This window comes from Camellia sinensis, chromosome 6, assembly GCF_055761805.1.
Source record: "Camellia sinensis isolate YWXY chromosome 6, ASM5576180v1, whole genome shotgun sequence".
Taxonomy (NCBI): Eukaryota; Viridiplantae; Streptophyta; class Magnoliopsida; order Ericales; family Theaceae; genus Camellia; species Camellia sinensis.
The window spans coordinates 88,991,945-89,016,690 of NC_138966.1; the positions used below are offsets into that span (position 1 = coordinate 88,991,945).

A 24,746-nucleotide genomic window follows, 5' to 3' on the forward strand; every position below is an offset into this window, starting at 1 on the left:
AATTTAATCAATGTTTATTATTAGCAAACTAATTTTTACATATATCTTATTTATATATATATATATATATTTTTTGGCAAGATTTGCAGGATCTCCGGTCTCATTTTATCAAATTTAGATTTTATATGAAGTTTCATTGTACAATTTTTTTAGTTAAGATTAGTAAATATTGCATTTTTTAAAAGATGTGTACATATTTTAATGTGCATATATTTTATTTATCAAATATGTTAATATTGCATTTTTCATTGTACATAATTATTCATATAATTTACATGTATATTATTAGAAAAAATAATATCAAATTCATACTATAATTCTAAACGAGTTTGCACACGCATCGTGTGTGTCCAACTGCTAGTTATATATATGTGAGCATATGATTTGATGTCTAATAATGTGATAGCTTTTCGTGACAAATTTTCATATCTTAAAATAAAAAAAATATTATTCAAACAAGTGAGCAAAATTTGAATTTAATATCTTAGATTTCCTTAAGAGCACTCTCAACATTTAGGCCAAGTTTGGCTAGACTATTTTAGTCCATACTTTTTATCTTTTTATCTTTTTTGAGTCACATCAATCAGCATCTCCTCTCTACTTTTTTTACACATAATTCAATAAAAGTCAAAAAGTGCACTTATTTAGTCTTCCCAAACTTGACCTTAGACACACAATATATATATTATGATATTAGTTTTTTTATTATTTATTTTTATGTTTATTTATTTGAATTACATACATATTACCTCTGTGCTGTCATCAATATATATATATATATATATACGTTCTTGGAAAGTATTCCATCTCACACTAATCACCCAACATCTTCTTAAATCCTCCATTTTCCCTATCCTCAAATGGAAAACAGAGTTGATATTAATGATGAAGAAGAAGTTCTTCACATAGTCATGTTCCCATGGTTAGCCATGGGTCACCTCATCCCATTCCTCCACCTCTCCACCAACTTAGCCACCAAGGGCCACCGCATCTCCTTCATCTCCACCGCCGGAAACCTCCGCCGCCTCCCCCAAATCCCTCCCCACCTCTCCCCTCTCATCACCTTCATCCCCCTCCCCTTCCCCTCCATCCCCAACTTACCACCCAACGCCGAATCCTCCATGGACGCACCACACCACCAAGCTCAGCTCCTCAAAATCGCCTTCGATTTTCTCAAACAACCACTCTCGGATTTTCTCGAGAAAATTAGCCCGAACCCAAATTGGATTATCTATGATTACGCCTCTCACTGGCTGCCGGGACTTGCGGCGGAGATGGGTGTTTCGTGTGCTTTTTTCAGCCTGTTTAATGCTGCGACGATGGTGTTTTTTGGGCCTCCGGCGAAGGTGTTGAGCGGGGATTGTGTGAGGAGCAGTGCAGAGGATTTTACGGTGGTGCCGAAGTGGGTGAAGATGGAATCGGAAATCGTGTATAGAGTTCATGAGTTGACCAAGTATATGGAGGGCTCCGAGGGTAACCAGTCAGGTATGAGCGCCGCTATTCTTGAAGTTTCTTTTTTTTTTGGGTGGTTTTTATCTTAGTTTATTGAATTTTCTTTTTCAAAATTTTTAAAATATTTTAAGTTATATTTTATTGAAGGTGAAAATTATTATTTTAGATCGGAATAAGTTGATAAGATTTTTTTTTTTACGTTCACATGTTCCCTTGTGATGACATGGAGCGAAAAAAGAACAGAGTTGGATAGAGTTTTTCTCACTTTTGGCATAGCGAGCTGTCAATGGGAGGCTCGCACGACGAGCTATTAGCTTAGTGATAGGACGCGTTTTCTAATAATTGTGTTATTGTGCTTAGACTGTGAGGGCTCTCAATCATATAGATAGTTCAATGTGTTCATCAACGCTTGACCCTGATATATAAATCATTTAAGATATTAGTACGACGTACTCCTATTCGAACAGGAGTTTGAAACCAAATAAAGTGACTTAAAAATTTTAAAAACAAAAATAATAGATTTTTTGAATTTATTTTAAGTTTTTAAAATTTTAATTTTTACTTTTTAAATTTATTTATGCGAAAGAAATTTAAAAAATTGTTATAATCTATAAAAAAAAATAGTAAAAAAATTCAGAAAAATGTGAGTAAGTTCCCAAACAGCCAGGTTATGGGGACAATGTTATGTAGCTGTTGGCGGTGCGATTCGATCGATTTATGAGTAAAATTATAAATTAAATCGTAAATGGTGGATTGATAAAAATCGAATCACAGTTTGGGGTAGTTTCAATTTGTTAATTGATTGAAAATAATTTTAAATAATTATCAAGTATTTACATAATATGTAACACTAATTTATATATTATTTTTTATATATATAGCACAAATTAATTTTACATTATATTTTTCATATATATAACATTAATTTGGAACAAATTTCACATCTTAAATCTCTTTGACATTAATTTTTACTTTGAAATTTTATTGGAGGTTAAAAAAATATGTTTATTAACTATAGTGGGACAGAATGGTTTCATAAGCGAATTATAAATTCTCAATTGCGGATCAAATTAATCCACGGTTAGTGAAATGGGTGATATTTTGCACAGTTCAAGTGTTATGGTCCTATGTAGGACAGTTTTAAATAGGGCTGCAAATGAACAGAGCTGTTCATGAACAAGTTCGGCTCAGTAAGAGCTCGTTCGAACTCGGTTCGTTAATTTTTTTTGCCGTTCAAGCTCGAGCTCGAGCTCGTTAAATTTTTAATAAATAAGCCCAAACATTCTTAAGCTCGGCTCGTAAGCTCGGCTCGTTTAATATTTATTATTTATATATTAAATAATATAAAATTATGTATAAAAAATAAGAGAAATATGCTATTTATATGTTTAAAAAATATAAATGTAAATAATACTTAATTATATATAGTACATTTATATAATAGTGGTAGTAGATATTATTATTTTAATAAAATATGGATTTTTTTTAGTATGTTTATATATATTGTATGTATAATTGTATAATCAAAATTTTAATTGTAACTTTAGTCTCACATGCAAGTATGAATTTATAAATTTTTTGGCTCGTTAAGGTTCGTGAACAGGCTCATGCTCAGGCTCAGGCTTGAGCTCGAGCTCGTTAAAATCTTAATAAACAAGCCCAAACACACTTTAGTTTAGCTCGTTTGCAGCCCTAGTTTAAAATGTAGTCTCATTCACGGACGAAATCAAATTGATTTAATAATCATAACCATGTTATTTTATGACATTTATTTATAAAAATATGCACGGTAAAGATTATTAAAAAAATTAAACTAATTATTTTTTGATAGACAAATATAATAAACTAACATGGATATAATTATCAGATTGATTTTATGATTTATTTATTATGAATAATGTATACAAAGGTTCAAAACATTGAAGTGCGACTCATGATAAGCCTTCTCCTTATTTAATAACCACAATAAATACATATATATATATATATATATATATATATATAAAGAGAAAATTGGAGAAAAGTCTAATTTAAAAATGGTATAATGCATTAGATCCAAGGTAAAATCTTATTTGGTGATAAAGACATACTGAAAAAGTCATCGGAAAATTGGCCAGAAGTCATCGACGGCTGTGACTAGAGAAATGTGTGATATTCAACATATAAGGTCTTGAATGAGTGACGTGTGTCACATTTCAAAAGATAAATAATTTGGTGAATTTCAATATATAAGAAAATAGGCGTGGTAAATTTCAACAGATAGGCAAATTAGGTGATTTCAAGAAATAGATAAATAAGTTGATTTTAGCAGATAGTTATCCTTTTGAACAAATTGTGTGAATGTGATTAGAGCAATTGAAGGGGCAAGGGCAGCATCTGCATTGTCACCGTACGCATTTTGTGTTTCAAATTCACCATATGTTGGGTAGTTTTTTGGTACACCATGTTGCAAATGTTCGTCGAGAAGGGAATAGTGTGGCTCATTGCTTAGCTCAAATGGCGATTCGGTTTGAAGAAATGAGGGTGTGGATGGAAGACGTTCCGGACTCCATCCAATCTCTTGTTTGTTTAGAGGCGTTGCGTGAAAGTTTTAATTTTGTCTTTTTACCCTATCTTAAAAAATAAATAAATAAATAAATAAATAAATTAAAACTTGAGCCTAATGGCCCAAAAAATTAAGAAATGGACTTATGGCCGGAGTGCCCATCATATAGAAGGGGTTGGACTTTTGGGTGCTATCCGCATCATGAAGTTAATTACAAGTCTCATTTTGATAATTTAAATTTTTTCATAGGGTTACTTGTGTGTATCATTTATGAAAAAAAAATTAGGCAATTTGATAATTATAATTTGTTCATTTTATCACTTTATTTTTTTTAAATCGACGGTTTATTTTTTAAAATATATTTATTGTTTGATTTTTGTAAAACAAACCTAATAAAATTAAAGAGATTATAATTATTGAATCGAACAAATTTTTTTAATAAATAAAATATATATAATTTTTATAAAATAAATCATTTAAATCATTAAAAAAAATACCATAATCATCCCATTGACCCAACAACAAGAGGAAGTCTAGCCCTATATAAAACCTACAACAAAGTTAGTGAATTTTTTATTTTTTGTTAGGTAAAATATATAATAAATCCCTTTAAACTATGATTTATTTATATTTTATCTCCTGACTTTTAAAGCTCAATGGTTATCCAACTTGAATTATTATCTTATTACACTTGACACTTTCTATAAAAATTCAATAAATGTGTCATGTGCTTTAGTATGATCTGATTTTGTGTAAATTTATAACAGAATCTTAACAAAAAGAATTAATTGTAACAAGGTAATACTTTGAGGTTGTTAACTGTTAAATTTCGAAATTCAGAAGAATAAAATGCAAATGAGTCATAGTTTAAGACGGTTTATTATAATTTACACTTATTTTATTTTATTTTCAAAGATACTATGGGAGCCGAATTTAATTAGATCAATAGGGACGAATGGACGAGTTCAGTCCGAGACATAATCTTTATTCGGCATTGATCCTAGTCGATTGAAGAGCCGAATAAAATAATCCGCTTTCCAATCAGTAGAACAAAGGCCGAGTAGAAGTACATGTAAAGGATCGAGGATGTGCCTGGCCCTAGGGCCCAAAGAGAATAATATAAATACAGGATCATCGGTCACAGAAAGGTATGTGAGAACCATTACGCTTAACTTAAAATACAAGTAATCCAGAGAGAAGAGAGTGACTTGCCTGTCGGAGTGCTAATTCCGGCACCCCCGACCGGAGTGTTCATTCATTTTCAGGTGACAAGCTGAGGATCACGAGCGTCCCCCAAGATCAGAAGAGTATTTCCAAACCACATCTCCACAATTGGCGCCGTCTGTGGGAATACTCAAATACATCCATGGCGGGCGTAACGGAAGACCCTCCGATAGTCACTGATGAAACCACACAGAGAGACGACCTCACTCCAACAAACATGCTTGGATCGGAGACTATCGCCGCAAGACGCGCCTTGAACTTCGCCTCACCCTCGACTTCAGCGCATGAGACGATGCAAGCGATCATGGAACAAGCAAAGCAAAACGAACAGAGGTTGGAGAACATGATCGCTGAGAACAAACGTCTCCGTCAGGATTTGGCCTTTGAAGTGGCGAAGTCCAAACAAGCTATATGCCAAGATCCGGAACGACCTTTGAGGGCAGGTGGTCGACGACCTCGAACCCGACAACAAGACACCAATAGCGACTCCGACTCATTATCCCCAGAGCCCAAGAAAAAGGGACGACGCGAAACTACCAGTTCCCCTGAAGAGAGTCCACGTATGAGGCATAAGCGAAGAAGAAATAGTTCAGACGAAGAAGACCAGCATGATCCCTTTGTACGACGAATTGCAAGGGCAGTGCTACCCAAGAAATTCAAAGCACCATCATTCACCTTGTACGACGGTAAATCAGACCCCACCGATCATATCATCCATTACAAGCAAGCCATGATGCTGCATGCAGATGACGAGGCTCTCATGTGCAGAATATTTTCGAGCAGTTTGGGTCCACTGGCTGTCAGGTGGTATTATAAATTGGAGCTGACTTCGATCAAGGGCTTTCACCAACTCCAAAAATCCTTCAGGGCAAGGTTTATCACTAATGAGGTCCAGCCGAAGCAAGCCGATTCTCTCTGAACAATGCAGATTCAATCGGGGAAAACCCTTCGTGCGTATTCGGCGCGGTATTGGGAGTGTTTTAACTTGGTAGATGATGCTTGCAATGACTCCATGGCCATTACCGCCTTCAAGATGGGGCTACATCCCGACAGTGCCCTTCACAGCTTTTTGACCAGACGGCCCCCCAAAACAGTCTGGTCATTGATGAAGCAAGTTGATGAATACTGTAAAGTGGAAGATGACGCCTTGCAGGTTAAAGCCAAAAACGTGGTCAACAAGACGGCTCATTCTAAACTTGCTCAGCCTTTAAATTTTGTACCACCTCAAAGCCCTGAACCATGGCATCGAGCTAAACGAGACAAGAGACGGGATTCTCGCCGATCAAGTGACCAATGCTCCCACCGAGCAAATGAACAACTGCAAGTCGATAGCAGGCACACAAGGCGCACCGACAAGAAATATACGGAGTTGTCAGAGCCGATCAGCGCGGTTATGTCCAAAATCCAATACCTTTTGTTCTCCAAATGGCCGTCGAAAATGATGGGACCTCCCAACACGCGGAGACGGGATAGGCGGTGCGAGTATCACAAGGATCATGGTCATGATACTGAGAGTTGTTATGCATTGAAGGACCACCTAGAGGAATTGGTACAAGATGGTCGGCTACAACAATACGTCCGAAAAGGCAACTTAACCAAAGCAATAGCCTTAAGACAGGATTCACCCCCATTCGGCGTGATCCACATGATATACAATCTGACAATTTCATCTGCGGTGCATACGATTCAGTCGAATCCCAACCCTCAAAATCAATTCACTCCGGCTAAATGGCCCCATGAAGCTGCGAGCATTGAGTTTAATGATTTAGATTTGGCCGGAGTGACACTTCCTCACATTGATCCCTTGGTAATCGAGTTACGCGTAAACTGATTCACTGTTGAGCGCGTACTCATTGATCCAAGGAGCACATCGAAAGTTATGTATTACAAGACATTCACCAAACTCGGCTTCTCCGAATCGGATCTTTCTCCAGCTCCTTATCCACTATTCGGCTTCAACACCAATCCAGAATACCCGTTGGGAAAATCACACTACCTGTTCGAGCGGGCTCCCGAACAGTAGATGTGGACTTCTTGGTCGTCAAGCTGCCATCGCCGTATAATCTCATCATAGGGCGATCTTGGTTGCATACTATGCAGGCCGTGATAAGCACCTATCATCAGCTGCTACGCTTCCCGACAGAACGCGACATTGAGAGAATCCCTGGCTCTCAGAAATCGACACAAGCATGTTATCTCCTTGCTGAAAAGACTCCAAAAGAGTTGCAAGTGAACTCTATTGAGGTGACGGATCGGGAGAGCCTCGACGATGTTGGGCGGCTCCCAAGTAAAAAGGCCACGGAAGCCCTAGATCGAGTTGAAATCGACGGAAACCCAGACAGGTTCTTCATGGTCGGTGCCTCCCTGAATCAAGCCGACAGACAGCAGCTAATTTCCTTCTTGCTCAGCAACCTTGATGTCTTTGCTTGGACTCCATACGAGATGCCGGGTATAGATCCGTCTGTTTCGCAGCACCGTTTGAATGTTGACCCTAAATGCAAGCCAATCATTCAGAAAAGCCAGCGGTTAGCCGCAGAGCATACTGCCGCCGTTGTTGAAGAGGTTGACTGGTTACTTGACGCTGGGGCAATCAAGGAAGTGACCTACCCTACATGGCTCTCTAACACTGTGATTGTGAAAAAGAAAAATGGGACTTGGCGAGTGTGCGTTGATTTCACGGACCTAAATAAAGCCTATCCCAAGGATTGTTTTCCCCTACCCAGAATTGACTAACTTGTAGATGCGACGGCACGCCATCAGCGTATGAGCTTCCTCGATGCTTACAGAGGCTACCATCAAATCGCCATGCATCCGAAGGACCAAGACAAAACTGCATTCCTCACCCCAAAAGGAACCTACTGCTATAAGGTTATGCCTTTTGGCCTGAAGAATGCAAGGGCAACTTACCAAAGACTGGTCATTGCCATGTTTAAGGAGCAACTCGGCCAGACTATGGAAATGTACATTGATGACATGGTTGTCAAATCCAAAGAAGAGCAAATTCATCTAGCCGATCTGGAAGAGACATTCGGCATCTTACGCAAATATAAAATGAAGCTGAACGCTTCCAAATGTGCATTTGGGATCGACTCTGGCAAATTTTTGGATTACATTGTCAACCACTGAGGAATCGAAGCCAACCTGAGGCAAATCACAGCAATCTTGGAGCTCGGCTCCCCTCGTTCAGTGAAAGAGGTTCAAAAGTTGATGGGGATGGCCGTCGCACTCAACAGGTTCATCAATCGGTCCACAGATCGCTGCCGACAATTCTTTCATACACTACGGCAGGGCAAGGCTTTCAAATGGTCCGTCGAGTGTGAAGCCGCTTTCAACAGCCTTAAGACCTACCTCCGATCAGTGCCACTCTTGATAACACCTTCGGCAGGTGAACCACTCATTTTGTATCTGGCAGTTTCCGACCTGGCAGTCAACGCCGTACTGATAAAAGAAGAGATGAGAGAGTAACGGCCAGTGTATTATGTGAGCAAGGCAATGATTGACGCCGAAACACGCTACCTTCCGCTGGAAAAACTCATCCAAGCCCTAGTCATGGCGGCAAGAAAACTGATGCATTACTTCCAGGGGCATAGCATCGGGGTGCTAACAGACTATCCCCTCCGATCAGTATTTCGTAGTGCAAAAACATCAGGACGTGTTTCAAAGTGGGCTCTTGAACTCGGCCAGTACGATATTCAGTTTCTACCTAGAATCTCAATCAAGGGACAGGTGCTTGCTGACTTTGTTGCCGAATTCACTGGGGGTCTTGCCATCTTCAAGTCTGATGGAATTCAACCTAAGCCAAACTGGAGAATTTATGTTGAGGACATTTGGCAGTTGTACTGTGATGGATCATCCAATCAACGGGGAAGTGGAGCCGGAGTAGTAATCATGGCCCCCGACGGCGCAATAATTGAGTAGGCCGTCAAACTCAGCTTCGAAGCATCAAATAACGAGGCCGAATACGAAGCCCTTCTAGCCGGTTTGCGGAATGCACATCTTCTGGGTGCTCGGCGTTTGCTTGTATTTTGCGACTCAAAACTGATGATTAATCGGCTAAAGGGGGAGTACACGGCCAAAAATGACCGTATGACGGCTTACATGAAAATGGCTAACTCATTGCTGACAAAATTTGACCATCATGAATTTAATCAAATAACACGAGATCAGAACACACATGCAGATGCCCTGGCTTGCCTAGCCCCCGCCATTAACTCAGAGATTAAACGGACCATCGAAGTAGGTTTCATCCCGGAACCAAGCATTGGTCCTTCGGAGGAAGTCCAGGTCAATGTCATAGAGTCAGGACCAAGTTGGATGGACCCCATTACTGCATTCTTGTCTTCCGAATAGCTCCAAGCGGACAAGAAAGAAGCGCACAAGTTGCGAAACAAAGTCCTGCGATACTACTTGGATCCGCAAGTAAAGCTTTATAAAAAATCCCTTTTCTGGTCCATACCTGGAATGCGTACATCCGAAGAAGGTCGAAGAGCTTCTGACTGAAATACATGAAGGCAATTGTGGCGCCCATTCTGGCGGGCGCTCTTTCGCCCATTGAGCTATAACACAGGGGTATTATTGGCCGACTATGAGAACTGATGCCGAATGTTATGTGAAAAAATGTAAACAGTGTCAGAAGTTCTCCCCGTTAACCCATCTGCCTGCTGAAGAGTTAAGCTCTATCACCAGTCCCTGGTCATTCGCCCAGTGGGGACTTGATATCGTCAGACCATTGCCGAGGGCCTCAGGGAACAAGCGATACTTGATCGTCGCGACAGATTACTTCACAAAATAGGTCGAAGCGGAGGCATTAACGCACATTCGAGATGCTGATGTTAAGCGCTTTGTATGGAGAAATATCATAACACGATTCGACATTCCAAGAGTACTCATCTCAGACAACGGCACCCAGTTTGATTGTAGCGTCTACCGAGAGCTATGCAGCAAGTATGGTATCCGGCCTTACTTTTCCACGCCGACTTACCCACAAAGCAATAGTTAAGCTGAAGCCTCTAACAAATCCATCTTGGATGGCATCAAGAAGAGGCTGGAGAAAGCTAAAGGCAAATGGGTCGAAGAATTGCCGAGCGTATTGTGGGCTTATCGAACTACGCCGAGGCGATCCACTGGGAAAACGCCGTTTGCTTTATTCTTTGGAACCCAAGCGATCATACCCTTGGAGATCGGCCACCCAACCCTAAAATCGCAAGATTTTGATATGGGCCGAAACGACATGATGCTGGCTTTGGATTTGATTCTGATCGAAGAACGAAGGGACCGTGCCCTTACATCCATGGCACGATACCAGCAACAGCTTGCTAAGTCGTACAATCAACGCGTTCAGCTGCACCGCTACACCCCAGGAGAGTTGGTCCTGAAGAAAGTACTTCCAGCTGCCAAGAAACCAGCTGATGAAAAATTGGGTCCTAACTGGGACAACCCCTATCAAGTCGATTCGATCGCAGAAGTAGGGGCATATCGGCTCAAAGACATGTCTGCAAGGAGTCTGCTACGACCTTGGAATTCAATGCACTTGCGTAAATTCTATCATTGAACCCGACCTATGGGGAATGATACTAGTTTTGAACGATTCACCATGTACTTTCCACTTTTGTAATGCAAAGATTCCTGTTTACTCACTGCGAAATTCAGTTCAAAAGTGTTACGACAAAAGCCTCCGAATTCAGAGCCCCATCGGCGTATGACGCCTTTGGGCCGAAAAAGCCTTCGGATTCGGAGCGCCCTTCGTGGATATCACGATTGGCCAAATAAAGTCTCTGGATTTAGAGCCCCATCGGCGCATGACGCCTTTGGGCCGAAAAAGCCTCCAGATTCGGAGCGCCCTTCGTGGATATCACGATTGGCCAAGATTAAAGTCTCCGGATTTGGCGCGCCCTTCGTGGATATCACGATTGGCCAAGTCTCCGGATTCGGAGCCCCATTGGTGCATGACACATTTGGGCCGAAAAAGCCTCCGGATTCAGAGCGCCCTTCGTGGATATCACGATTGGCCAAATAAAGTCTCTGGATTCGGAGCCCCATCGGCGCATGACGCCTTTGGGCCGAAAAAGCCTTCGGATTCGGAGCGCCCTTCGTGGATATCACGATTGGCCAAATAAAGTCTCTGGATTCGGAGCCCCATCGGCGCATGACACCTTTGGGCCGAAAAAGCCTCCGGATTAGGAGCGCCCTTCGTGGATATCACGATTGGCCAAGATTAAAGTCTCCGGATTGGTGCATGACACCTTTGGCCGATTAAGTCTCCGGATTCGGAGCGCCATTCATGGATCTCACGATTGGCCAAGTCTTCAAATTCGAAGCCCCATTAGTGCATGGCACCTTTGGGCCGATTAAGTCTCCGGATTTGGAGCGCCATTGGTGCATGACACCTTTGGGCCGATTAAGTCTTCGGATTTGACGCCCTTTATGGATCTCACGATTGGCCAAGTCTCTGAATTCGGAGTGCCATTGGTGCATGACACCTTTGGGCCGATTAAGTCTCCGAATTCGGAGCGCTCTTCGTGGATCTCACGATTGTCCAAGTCTTCGAGGAGCCCCATTGGTGCATGACACCTTTGGGCCGATTAAGTCTCGGGATTCGGAGCGCCCTTCGTGGATCTCACGATTGGCTAAGTCTCCGGATTCGGAGCCCTATTGGTGCATGATTGGCATTCAAAATGAAATGGGACAAGCCGTATAATCGAAGGCTAAAACATGTAAACATTCAAAAAGAAATGGGGCAAGTCATATAAACGCGTGGTGAAACATGCCGTATAAACGTAGGCTGAAACATGCGAACATTCAAAATAAAAGGTGTCCTTAGATTAATCGATTGGCATGCAGTGTACTAATATAATTAGAAAGTACGGTAACACTTGAAAACACTTGAAGTAAAAAATATACTATTATTCAATTAGCCAATAATTACATAATTTTGCCTTACAATGTCTACTTTGAGCATTACAATGTCTATTTTTATCTGGCGTCTCCCTCATCGTCACTCTTCTCGACTTCGAAGGCAGAAAATGAGAAGTGATCACGTTGGTACAGTGGTAACGCCGAATCAACGCCCGTAGCTCAGAGAGCTTCCGCGGCTTGAAGTGCCTTGATCCAACTGTGCTTAAATCCACGATTTTCACATCGGCAAACTTCCTTGGCGAGCTTTTCCCTGGTCTTCTCTATCCCTACTTTCCGGCCTTCATGGAAGCCTTTTTCATAAGCCCTCTTATTCGCGGACTCTATGGCAAACATGCTCGTCGTATCACGATTGGCAATTGCATTACTGATAAGGCGCTGGGTCACCCTTTCTTCCATAACTGGGTTAACTTGTCCAGCTAGTTGTGTCTCGCCTTGACCTTCCTTAGCTCGCGCTTAGCCGCTTCCGCGCGAGCTTCCAAATTTCGAATGCGTTCATCCCTTTTCTCTATTTCTCGTTGCGCAGCACGAAGGCGCATGCCGATTTCATAGGTGGCGTACAGCCCTTTCACCGCCCTATGAACGCCCTCTCGAAACACCTCAAAGTCAGGTCGACTGACCATTAATTGCTAGACTTCTGGCAGAAAGATCTGTCGTGCAAATTCGACCGCCACGTTCGGGTCACGGATGATGGAATCTGCCTCTGTCATCGGTTTGTTCCCAACAAAAACAGAAAAGCTCAATGGGCGTGGTGGTCCACTGGCCTCACTTTGCAAACGAGAGGAGCTCCCCCGCTGGCATTTCTCCTTCCTTGGTGACCTGCTTCGTTGACCCGGAGAGTGGCGCCTCTCGTGCTCTGCAGATGCCGTAGCTCTTGTACGGGAAGGCTCGCCACCTTGATTCATTGATGAGTCCAGCTCCGCCAGAGTCCTGCCCTCTCCCTTACTATTAAAGAAAAGTTTAGTTGACATTCACACTTTTCCGGCCATGGAGGATGAGCAGAATCGAGTCGCTTTATTAAACTTAGATGGAATCTCTCACCTCCTTTTTAATCACTCAGGAGTGCACCCCACTCCCGTGGCGACATCATCAATGTGCGCACTCCTGCAACCACCAATATTCGGAATTGTTGATTCATTCCGATCTAGAAGACATATTCGGCTTTCGGAGTCCATACATTGGCTGGGGCAAGGGCAGATTTTTTAATCTGATCGGCCAAATACCTAAGCCCGATGCCGATCGATTTGTGCCGCAGCCACTCCATGAACTAATTAGATTCGACTTTCCAAGTCCATACATTGGCTAGGGCAAGGGCAGATTTACTAATCTGATCAGCCAAATACCTAAGCCCGATGCCAATCGATTTGTGCCGCAGCCACTCCATGAACTAATGATATTCGGCTTTCGGAGTTCATACATTGGCTGGGGTAAGGGCAGATTTATTAATCTGATCGGCCAAAAACCTAAGCCCTATAAACTAATGATATTCGGCAAGATCACATTTATTAATCTGATCACATTTATTAACCCTTAGTTATCTAATCGGCAAGTGTACACGAACGTTTATCTACCACGCGACAAGCAGCAATAGTTTTACCCAAAATACCAAAAACAAAACAGTAATCTTCATCGATAACCATAATTAAATACAGGAAATAGTGCAAGGCAAGGGAAATATTCATTCATAAATTGAATACAGCATAGTCATCATTTTATACATGAAGATTACCCCAAGCAAATAGATGTCTACTAAGAAAACAAAACATGTTTACAAGAACATACATTGAAAATACCTAACAAAACTAAAATGTCTCCCAAATCAATCCTTGGGATCAGACTTAAGCGGCTGAACGTCCACTTACTCGTATGGAATTGGAATGGCCAATGTCATTCCAGCGGCAGCAAGGGCTTTGAGCCAGCCGTGTTTGAATCCCCGATTCTCGAATTTGGGGACTTTTTCTACATAGTTTCAAGGGCAGCGCTCTTTCCAGCCTCGAACGCCGCGGAAGCCTCGGAGTCGGCTTTTTCCTTAGCCTTCTTCGACTCTTCCAATTCGGCCTCCAGCTTGGCAAGTGCCTCCTTGGCTAACTTGAGCAATTCCTCGCTCGCGTTTTCCCTCTCCTCGGCATCGGATCTGAGCTGGTCAGCAGTCCGCGCCCTCTCATTCTCAGCTTCGGTTCGTGCACTTTCCATTGTGGCTCTCGCCACCTCGAACTCGGCCCTGCTCCTCTCACCCTCGACTTCCGACTTCAAACGGCCAATTCTTTCAATGGCATCATGCTGGAGGCGGCCTATTTCGGCTATCCTTCCAACCATCTGCAAAACAAAGAGTTGGGATCGTTACATACCAAGAAATATCGTCTGCAAACCAAACCAAAACAAGGAGTTAGGATCAAGTCACATACTAGAAGGGCCGACTGGGCAGCTAATGCTATTGCTACCAAATCCGACTCTGCACGAAAGGTTGCCTTGTCAGCCGGCAATGAGACCGAGGTAGCCAAGCTCAAAGCCACAACTAGACCTTTCAAGGCCGACGTTTCGGAGGAGAGTAGCATGTTTTTTATTTTTGGTTCAACAACAAAAAGAGCAACCACACCCGACTCCTCTAAGCGTGGTCGTTTATCAACGGGGTTCTCCTCAGAGTCAGCCTTGCTCTCGGCGGTACGTTTTTCTCCCCAATCTTTGGAATCGGCCGGTCAGCATCCTTCTCCATCTCAGCTACATGAACTTGAGCCATTTCTTCTACAATAATAGGTTTGAAAGATTCAGTCGGGGCAGGTCCAGAACGGATGGCCTTGGCTTTCCGTCGGGCGGCCATGCGTTCGGTATTATTCTTTCGTGCCAACTGCGTGAGACTTTCCCCAGCCATACCCTCGGAATAAGCGCCGGGAAGGTCTCCCAAATTTGTAAAAATTTCTTCGAAGAGGGCGTCCCCTCGGCCTGATGTGGACGGAGGGTCGAACGAGTTGAGTTCGGCTTCCTCAAAAGTCGAGTTAAGAGCTTCGTCAACCTCCGCTGCCAACTGGTCTGGGTTTTCGGCAATTGGTTCGGCCACTTGTTCTTCTACGTGTACTGAATTGAATGTTTTTAAACCAATCTGCCTCAAGTTCTTGAAGCTGGGGAACGTAAGGGCTGTAAGATGGTTGTCGCCTCGCGGGATTGGAATGTTTTCTGCCGCCGAAAATGTCGTGTAAGTTGGCTCGTACCGTAGGAGAATGTGAGCTGCCCTCCCTTATTTTTGAAGGTTTCGACGGCCGACGAACTGTAGTGCGGTTTTAATTTCTGCAAGCACAGCGTCGTCGTTTGAAACCAATACTCTCTTCAAGTCGCTGTCTACATAAACAAAGCGATTAGATGTATATAGTACCGAATACAAATATTGTAATAACAGAAACAAAGTGATCTAATCGGCCACCTGGTTCGCCTTTTCTCCTTGGCACGGGGTCTAGGCGATCTTCACCCTCGCCGAATTCCCAATTGCCTCGGACAACGACTATCACATCATCGACACGCTTGCCAGAGCTAGTAAGCATAGTCACTAAGTGATGATCAGTATCCTTGGCTCTAAGAAAGTAGCGTCCTAGCCGGCCATAGATTTGGCTAGGACATAACAATGCTGAACGGCGGGTATACCTAAATTAATCCTAAGACACCGGTTTAGCTCTACAATCCCCATTATGATGCGGAAAAAATTCACGTTGGGCTGGGAAGGGATTAGACCTCAATATCGAAGAACGGCCCTAAAAAATAGGCGAAGGGAAAGTGGACTCCACCCTTAGCAATTAACAGGAGAGGAAAGACGATTGTGCTCTCATCATCCCTTTCCATATCAGTGGTGCTGTCTGCCAAAAGTGACAGATGGATGTCATCAGGGATGAAAAAATAACGTCGAAAGCCGGAGATTCGATCCACTGAAAGGAGCTCCGTCAGATGTTTTGCCATCCCGACCAGTCCAAGGATTATGGGAAACTAAAAGCAAACAAGGAAGTGGGATCGGAAGTGAAGGAGAAGAAATCTTACAGGAGATGAAGAGGAAAATGAGAAACAAGGAGTTGCAGAAGCCACGAAGTGAAGGAGTTGCACTAGAAGGCGAACTAGATATTTTTGAGTATTCAAAACATACATTCGAAGAGACAATTTTAAATCACATTAAATGGAGGCAGTGTACGAAGGGGCGGGAAATCGTTATAATGACCAAAAAGCGTGTATGCGTTCTGACACGCATTGGGAGGAGGATTAACTGCCGAATTTTTGACTTTCCAGGCTCGAAGCCAAACACGCCGACTAACTGATGCTAGTGGGGTGTTTGGGGGGCAACTGTGGGAGCCGAATTTAATTGGATCAATAGGGACGAATGGGACGAGTCTAGTCCGGGACATAATATTTATTCGGCATTGATCCTAGTCGATTGAAGAGCCGAATAAAATAATTGGCTTTCCAATCAGTAGAACAAAGGCCTAGTAGAAGTACATGTAAAAGATCGAGGATGGGCCTGGCCCTAGGGCCCGAAGAGAATAATATAAATACAGGATCATCAGTCAGAGAAAGGTATGTGAGAACCATTAACTTAAAATACAAGTAATCTAGAGAGAAAAGACTGACTTGCCCGTCAGAGTGCTAATTTCGGCACCCCCGACCGAAGTGTTCATTCCTTTTCAGGTGACTAGCTGAGGATCACGAGCGTCCCCCAAGATCAGAAAAGTATTTCCAAACCACATCTCCACAGGTACATATAAGAACAAGGAGCAATATAAAAAAATAGAAAGATGGTAAAATAATTTCAAATGCGTAAAAATATAATATCTTAGGAAAATTTATCTATAAATCTCATTTTGAGGAATGGTGATCTATTTAGTTCCAAAGATTTTCTTATAGACCAATTAGCCTAATTAATTTTGAAAATGTAGATTTAATATATTATTTAAAAATTAGATTTACGATTATACCTTTATTTTTATTATGTTACCTTCTCTTTTTTCCTTTTATACTAGAAAGTTAAGGTACACAATCAAATTTGGGATGATTTTTGTATGATAATCTTTTTTATTTGGAAAACGTTTTAAAATTAGTACAAAAATGACTTGAAATATAAAATTCTTCAAACATTCTAAAAGGATGTGAGATTCTTCAAACATTTCAAAAGGAGTATAAAAACTCCTTTGTAAGTTTTGAACAAATGTATAATTTCAAACTGTAACACTGGAATGTAACACTCAAACATAACACTCCAATGTAACACTCTAAAAAAATTCTTAGTGTATTTTTTCTAAACATAACACTCCATAAAAATTCTTAGTGTATTTTTCCTAAACATAGCACTTCATAAAAATTCCTTAGACCTTGTTTGGCAAGTAGCTTTTTTAGCCAAAAAGTCACCAAAAAAATCAAAAAACCAACAATCCATACCAAAAAAGTCAAAGATTCAATTTTCTCTCTACTTTTTGCACATCTTTTCGTAAAAAGTCAAAAAGTCATCCCAAACATACTAGTTTTTTTTATATCACATTTTAGCCAAAAAGTTACTAAAAAAGCCTGCTCCCAAATGAGGCTTTAGTATAACACTCTAATGTAACACACAAAAAACTCTTTAGTTTACTTTTCCAAGCGTAACACTCCAATATAACACTCTAAAAAAATGCCTTAGTATAACAGTTTAATGTAACACACAAAAAACTCTTTAGTGTACTTTTTCGAAACGTAACACTCCAATATGTACTAAAAAAAACTTCATAATGTACTTTTTTCAAACATAACACTCCAAAAAAGGATGTGATATTCTTCATATCATTCCAAAAGAAGTACAAAAATTTCTTAGTAAGTTTTGGGTAAATGTATAATTTCAAATTGTGAGTGTCACGTTTAGAAAAAGTACACTAAGGAGTTTTTAGTATTTTTGTGTATTACATTAGAGTATGGTACATTAGAGTATTATGTTTGGGAAAAATACACTCTAGAGTTTTTTTTGTATTACATTGGAGTATTACGTCTGGGACAAGTACACTAAAAATGTTTTTTTTAGTGCTACATTATTCTGTTTGGAAAAAATACATCAAAGAGTTTTTTAACGTGTTATATTGGAGTGTTATATTTTTGTTCGTAATGTGAGATTTGTTCTAGAAGGAGGAAAAATTCAAAACTTCTATAGTGCGGATTACCCAAATGTATAATTTTACATTTGGAGAAACCCATTTTTATCCTTGAAAAATTAAACCAAAACATGTAAGTGATTACCATTTTGTGTAATTTCCACTTTAATGGGACCTTTGGGTTTATAAGAAAAAATGGAAGACTAAACAGTTCACAAGATCACATTTTGAAATTTATTGGTGTCTCACCCTAAAATTAATACTAAGCAAATAGACTAATAAAAATGAGTATTGATATACAAACTGAAAATTTGTACAAAATTGTAATACAAAATAATGTGATTTATTGTAATTCTTTCATTTAAAAACCAATGTTTTAAAAATCGGACTAGTGAGCAAATAGAAAAAGGAATCGGATGAATGCATCACCAGTTCAACCGTCGAGTCGAGCCATAGAATTAAACCATGACATCATAATTATTTTATAAATATATTAAAAATTACTTACTAATAATATAAAAATTAAGATACATTTATTTAAATTATTTTTATATTTTAAGATACATATAAAAACATAAATATATTAATATTTATGAAAGTACAAGTGGCTCATGCATTAATTTCTACAATAAGATATTGGAAAAATTACTCATAAATCTCATATTGAGAAATGTTGCTCTACCTAATCCCGAATGTTTTTTTGCAAACTATTTAGTCTTTTTTATTTTGGTATGGGTATCTTTGTTTGTTATATTGTATTTTCCAATTATTGATTTGCCCATATTATGATTTCATTTTTGATTTTGTCTTGTTATTTAGGTAAGGTATGCTGTAACATTTCTTTTTTGTAGGTGGTGTTCAGTGGACTGTGTGGGTAGATTTTGATATTAACCAGTTGGTGTTTACTTTCTAACGTTGGCTATGCTTCTCTTCGATTACTTTTGTAGGTTGCGTGTAGTGATGGTCAAAACAAAAAATTAACAACAAACAACAGATTTTCAATGTTCAACCCATGGATTATTAACTACAATTACCACATCACCAATATCAAGGGTCCACCACCCACATTAACAAACAAACAACAAGCCAACCATAAAACAACAACAAAAACGTAAGCACACCCCCCATATGGTTTACTCAACATAAGACACCAACCTACATCACCACAAAACCACGTAGTAATGGTAATAGCAAGAACAAGAAGTACACATAATTCCATCCCGTATTTGCCATTGACACACCCCAACATACATTACATAATTCAACATCACCACTTCATACAACACAATCAACGCTGCTAATTGCACATTAGACGTCACGTAACATATACATTTCAACCTAATCCACATTGCACCAAAACCCAGACCTACATTACAAATCCAAAAAGTACATACCTGGTCCCATGTTGTACGGCAATGTTCTTGGGTGACAGTGATGTATAGATGTCGTCCTCACCGACGTTGAATTGACGAAATGGTAATCCCACCCAACGTCACACCGAACAAACCGTATTACTATGAAAGAAGAGATGTAGATCAATGTTAATTTGGGCAACTAGGGTATACCAATTTACTCAACTGTTAATTTGGGAATAAACATCAACATTAACAAATCAAACACAAATCACGGCAAACAAACTCTACAAATCATTGCAACGTCGGAATCAAAATCCAAAACCTTCCGTATTCACAGTTACGGTTTCAATCGCTCATGGGGGACACCAGCAAAACATTGCAGTTTGTCGTTGGGCATTTTGGTAAATTGAACATCAATAGTATCCCCTATTTACCCTCCCTTCTCGAACCCCACACGCATAAAATATGGGCTTCAAAGTCTTTCCAATACAAATGGGACCTCTCAATCCTTCCAAAAAAAAAAAAAAAGAAACACAGGACTTAATGGTTTAACACTCCCAAATTTGGGATTTAATGGAGCTTTACCTTTTTTGTTATAAGGGTCCAACTCTGATTTATTTTATTTTATTTTATAATTTCCCTTTGAAGTTATTATACAATGCTTCAAAATACAAAAATTTGTTGATAATAATTGTAACAGTATGTATCTAATTCTTTTTTGTTGTTATTGAAACAATTGTGTCAATATTTTAATTTTTTATTGTGATTTGAGAAGATTAAAGTAGTAGATTTATGGAAAATAAATTATGACTATTGATAAGAGTGATTTTTTTTGTTTATATATAATTTATAATTTAAATTTTTAAATGTTTAACCTAACAGAATGTCTTGAAAGTGCCATTGTAGGTACGTCAGACCTTGAAAGGTTTGCAATTTCTATTGATGGGAGTGATGTTGTTTTGTTTCGAACATGTGTTGAGTTCGAACCTGAGTGGTTCAAACTCATTTGTGAGCTTTACAACAAACCAGTCGTCCCTGTTGGGTTTTTACCACCATCAATGGTGAATACTAAGTCAGAGGATGATGAAAAGAAATGGATTGAAATCAAAGGTTGGTTAGACAAACATAGTTTGAACTCAGTGGTGTATGTTGCACTTGGAACCGAGGCAACACTAAGTCAAGACGAACTTGTTGGGTTGGCTATTGGGTTGGAGCAATCTGGGTTGCCTTTCTTTTGGGTACTGAGGAAGCCACCTGGGTCAACTCAGAACCAAATGGAGTTGCTTCCATGTGGGTTTTTGGAGCGGGTCAAGGATCGAGGAATGATTTATTTGGATTGGGCCCCACAAGTTAAGATATTAGGTCACTCGGCAATTGGGGGTTTCTTGACTCACTGTGGGTGGAACTCAATCATAGAAGGACTCAGTTTTGGGCGAGTTTTGATATTGTTTCCAGTGATGAATGACCAAGGGTTGAATGCTAGGTTGTTGCAAGGGAAGAAACTTGGCGTGGAAATACCAAGAAACGAGCAAGGCGGGTCTTTCACGAGTGACTCAGTGTCCGACTCAGTAAGACTGACAATGGTAAGTGAAAATGGTGAGACACTGAGAGCTAATGCAAGAGAAATGAAAGGTCTCTTTGGGGACTTTGACATAAATAATCGTTATTTTGACAATTTTGTCCGTTATGTTGTGGAGAACAAGAAAAAATTCATTTAAAAAAAAAAAAATTGAATACAACAGTGATATAACATCACCACCAATACGTGATATTGTTATTCAATGACAAAGTACTATGTAGATGTAATAAATCTCATTATGTACTTGTAATAGTTACATAATTATTTTAAAATAAGGCCTCGTTTGGGAATAGGCTAATTTAGTAATTTTTTAGTTATTTGGCTAAAAAAGTAGGTAAAAAAAACTTATATGTTTGGGATGACTTTTTGACTAATTACGAAAAGATAGGCAAAAAGTAGAGAAAAAAGAGAATCTTTGACTTTTTTGTATGAGTTGTTGGTTTTTTTGCTAAAATGGTAACTTTTTGACTTTTTGACTAAAAAAATAAGTCCCCAAACGGGGCCTAAGTAGATAAAATTTACCTTTCTATACGTAATTTATTATTGATTAGTGATAAAAAAAAATGAGTAATGATTTGATATTATTGTCATATTAAATTTTACTTCTAATTAATTGTGGAATGATAATTATTTTCTGGATCGAATTACTTAGGTTGGACCGACCGACTTGTATTGTAGTCCCAACTTGACGACTTAAAATTGGTCAATCTTCCTTGAAGTTCCATCCTACTGCCCAGTCAAAACAGGCTCAATGAGTTTTTGGTACACCATATGCAGCCTTGGCAAATTCTTAAAATATTTGTGAAGAAAAGTGAACAAGCCATTCTCTATCCCAAAAACGAGTAGGACAAAAAAAATAAAAAATAAAAAAATTATTGAACCCTGTTAGATTTAGCCACGTAATAAGAGTAGTCAGAGTTTTGTTCCCCTTCGTGCACCCAGCTCTTTCCCTCTGCAGGTAAAACAAGCCTGCTCCGGTCAACTCTAGTCTAAGGTTTCTTTGAGGAGTGCTGTTATTACCCCTCCATACATCTAACTTTTAATTTTTTTTTATTATAATAACAACCTCAAATAAAATTATTATGAAGGACATCATAATAATTTTTGAATATCACTTTTCATAATTAAACTTATACACTTGGTACATCTTGAATTAGGGTTTATGAGAGCACTTATCTCTATCATCACCCATCCATCTTTTTTAAATCTTACCTTCAAAATCTATCTACCCTCAAAACATTGATAATGGTGAGAGAGAGAGCATGCCAACACATTGATAATGGTGAGAGAGAGAGCATGCCAACTGCGATAATAGTGAGAGAGCATACCAACTGTAATAATGGTGAGTGAGGCAGCAGAGATAATATTTATATTGCCTCTTCTTCTTCTTCGTAGGCTTTATTAGAGTTTTTTTGGGGTGTAGGGTTTTTTTTGGGTGTAAGGGGTGTGTATTTAATAAGTGAAATATTTTCATAAGGACAATTTTTATATTTTTGAGGGATGGAAAAAAATTTAAGAGTTTCAAAATTTATAAGTAGTGGTCAAAAAAAATAGAGGTCTAAAATAATTTATGAGATGTTTATAACACCACTCTTCTTTGAAATGTGAATTGAATTTTTTAATTTTTTTTTAATTTTTTAATTTTTTAATATTTAAAATTAATATTTTAATTTTTATAAAAGAGAAAATAAAATAATTATACATTTAACATTTTGTCTGTCTTAATTAAATTAACTTATCTTGTCGTGTAGCGCAAATGAACATTCGGCGTTTATAGATTATTTAAAAAGATGGTTTTAATTAGTTTTTTTGATAAAAAATTACTTATAAATAATTTTTTTTAGATTTTTTTGGTAAAAATTTATTTATAAATAATTTTTTTATGAAAGAAAAAGTGAGTTATAATTTAAGAAGTAGATAATAACTAAATTCCTAAAATAGGCCTATATATCGTTGCCGGCCCTTTTTTTTTTTTATCTCTCTCTCTCTCTGTCTTCTCTGTCCTGAAGTCTGATCTTTCATTCCGATCTGATCCGATCCAATCATCAACATCGAGATACAGAGAGGATGAAGATGGTAACAGATATTTTTCTACAGATAGGCCTAGGTCTCATCACTGTCTTCATGTACCTCTGGATGCACAATCTCCCCCAACAAGCTTTCTCCAAGCTTCTCGCTCGCCGCAATCACTCCGCCAACGAAGCCAAGCGCCACTTCGTCAAAGGAGCTCAGCTTTTAGACGAAGCCAAATCCCGATCCGCCATCGATAACTCCGCCGCAGCTTCCCTCGCCAAGTCCGCCGCCGACGAAGCCGACAAAGCCATCGCGATCGACCCCAAGGATGCCGCGGCTCACATCCTCAAAGCCCTGGCTCTGGATCTGCAGGGATTTAGGACATCGGCTCTCGACGCACTAGACGTGGCGCTGTCGCCGATGGCGGCGAAGTCGCTGTCGGCGGAGGAGAGATCGGACGCGCTGATCAAGAGGGCGGAGTTGAAGGTGGGGATGAGTCAGAGCGAGCGAGTTGACTCGGCGATTGCGGACCTGGTTGAGTCGGTGAAATTGAAGAGTGAGAATGCAATTGCGCAGTGTGTGTTGGGGGAGTGTTATGAGAAGAAAGGGATGGTGGAGGAAGCGAGGAAGGCTTATGAGGAGGCTATTAGGGTCCAGCCCAGGGCCAATGTGGCTCGAGAAGCGCTCCAGCGATTGACTTCTAAATAGCCGAGTCTATTCTAGAGGGCTGGTTTTGGCTTAGCCTCTTCAATAATTGTAATTTCACTTTAAGTTTGTTTTTTTTTTTTTTTTTTTTAAATTAAGTTTGTTTAGGATTCGTTTGGCACGTTGGTTTGTTTTTTTTAACTTTTTAATTATTTTAGACTGGGTTAAAAAATTTTATTTGAGATGTATTTTTTTACTTTGTGAGAGAAAAATGAAATAATTATACTTTGGATATAATATTTTGTCTTATCGACTTTTTAACCTCTTTTATTATTTTGTGATTATTTTAATCTAAGATTGGAGTGTGAAACGAAGGCTTAGGGCTCATTTGAGAAAGTGGGTTTGAGCTTTTTTAATTAAAATAGTTACAAAAAATAAAATAGATTTTTTAACTTAATAACATAAAATATCACATTTAATTTATAATTATTAAATTTTTTTTCTTACAAAAAAAATTAAAAATTAAAAATTCTTTTCAAACGAGACTTTTAATCTCAAATTAAAATAGTTTAAAAAAAAAAAAAAACTAATTTACTCCCAAAATCAACCCTTAGTGAATTTGTTTGTGCCTCTTTTTTTAATTTTATTTTTTGTGCTGCAATCAATTGCATCATTTGGTAGGAACGAAAAGAAAAGTACGGGTCATATTTCCATTCTTACTTTTCATTACCTTTTTCTTTTTTTTCTTACCAAATGTCTCAGTTTGGACCGTATTGACCCGTGGGCTGACAAGTGATGTCCAAGTCCAGGCCCACTTAGATTAGGGCCTAAGATTTGAACTCGGGCAGCAGGTCAAGCCAAATTTTCTGTTTTGTGTAAAAAAACAAACAATAAATATATTATGTATATAGATTATTTATAAGAGATAAATATAT

The 24,746-nt window shown here is 39.3% G+C and overlaps 2 protein-coding genes across 2 annotated transcripts; both read left to right on the plus strand.

Moving 5' to 3' along the window:
• Nucleotides 1-758: 758 nt before the first annotated feature.
• LOC114292345 (UDP-Glycosyltransferase superfamily protein) lies at nucleotides 759-21,384 on the plus strand. The gene is made up of 2 exons (XM_082874168.1): nucleotides 759-1,485; nucleotides 20,481-21,384. Exons 1-2 carry the CDS (start codon nucleotides 861-863, stop codon nucleotides 21,290-21,292), a joined length of 1,437 nt encoding a protein of 478 aa, XP_082730294.1. The 5' UTR covers nucleotides 759-860; the 3' UTR covers nucleotides 21,293-21,384.
• Nucleotides 21,385-23,226: 1,842 nt separating this feature from the next.
• Nucleotides 23,227-23,874, plus strand: LOC114282750 (uncharacterized). The gene has a single exon (XM_028225495.2). The coding sequence runs from the start codon at nucleotides 23,227-23,229 to the stop codon at nucleotides 23,872-23,874; it is 648 nt and encodes a 215-aa protein (XP_028081296.2).
• The last annotated feature ends 872 nt before the right edge of the window (nucleotides 23,875-24,746 follow it).

Excerpts from the sequence above, each read along its gene's own strand:
- LOC114292345 (XM_082874168.1), top strand. The coding sequence starts at position 861 with ATGGAAAACAGAGTTGATATTAATGATGAAGAAGAAGTTCTTCACATA. Across the intron at positions 1,486-20,480 it reads CTCCGAGGGTAACCAGTCAG|GTACGTCAGACCTTGAAAGG; the intron begins GTATGAGCGCCG and ends GTGCCATTGTAG.
- LOC114282750 (XM_028225495.2), top strand. The coding sequence starts at position 23,227 with ATGGTAACAGATATTTTTCTACAGATAGGCCTAGGTCTCATCACTGTC.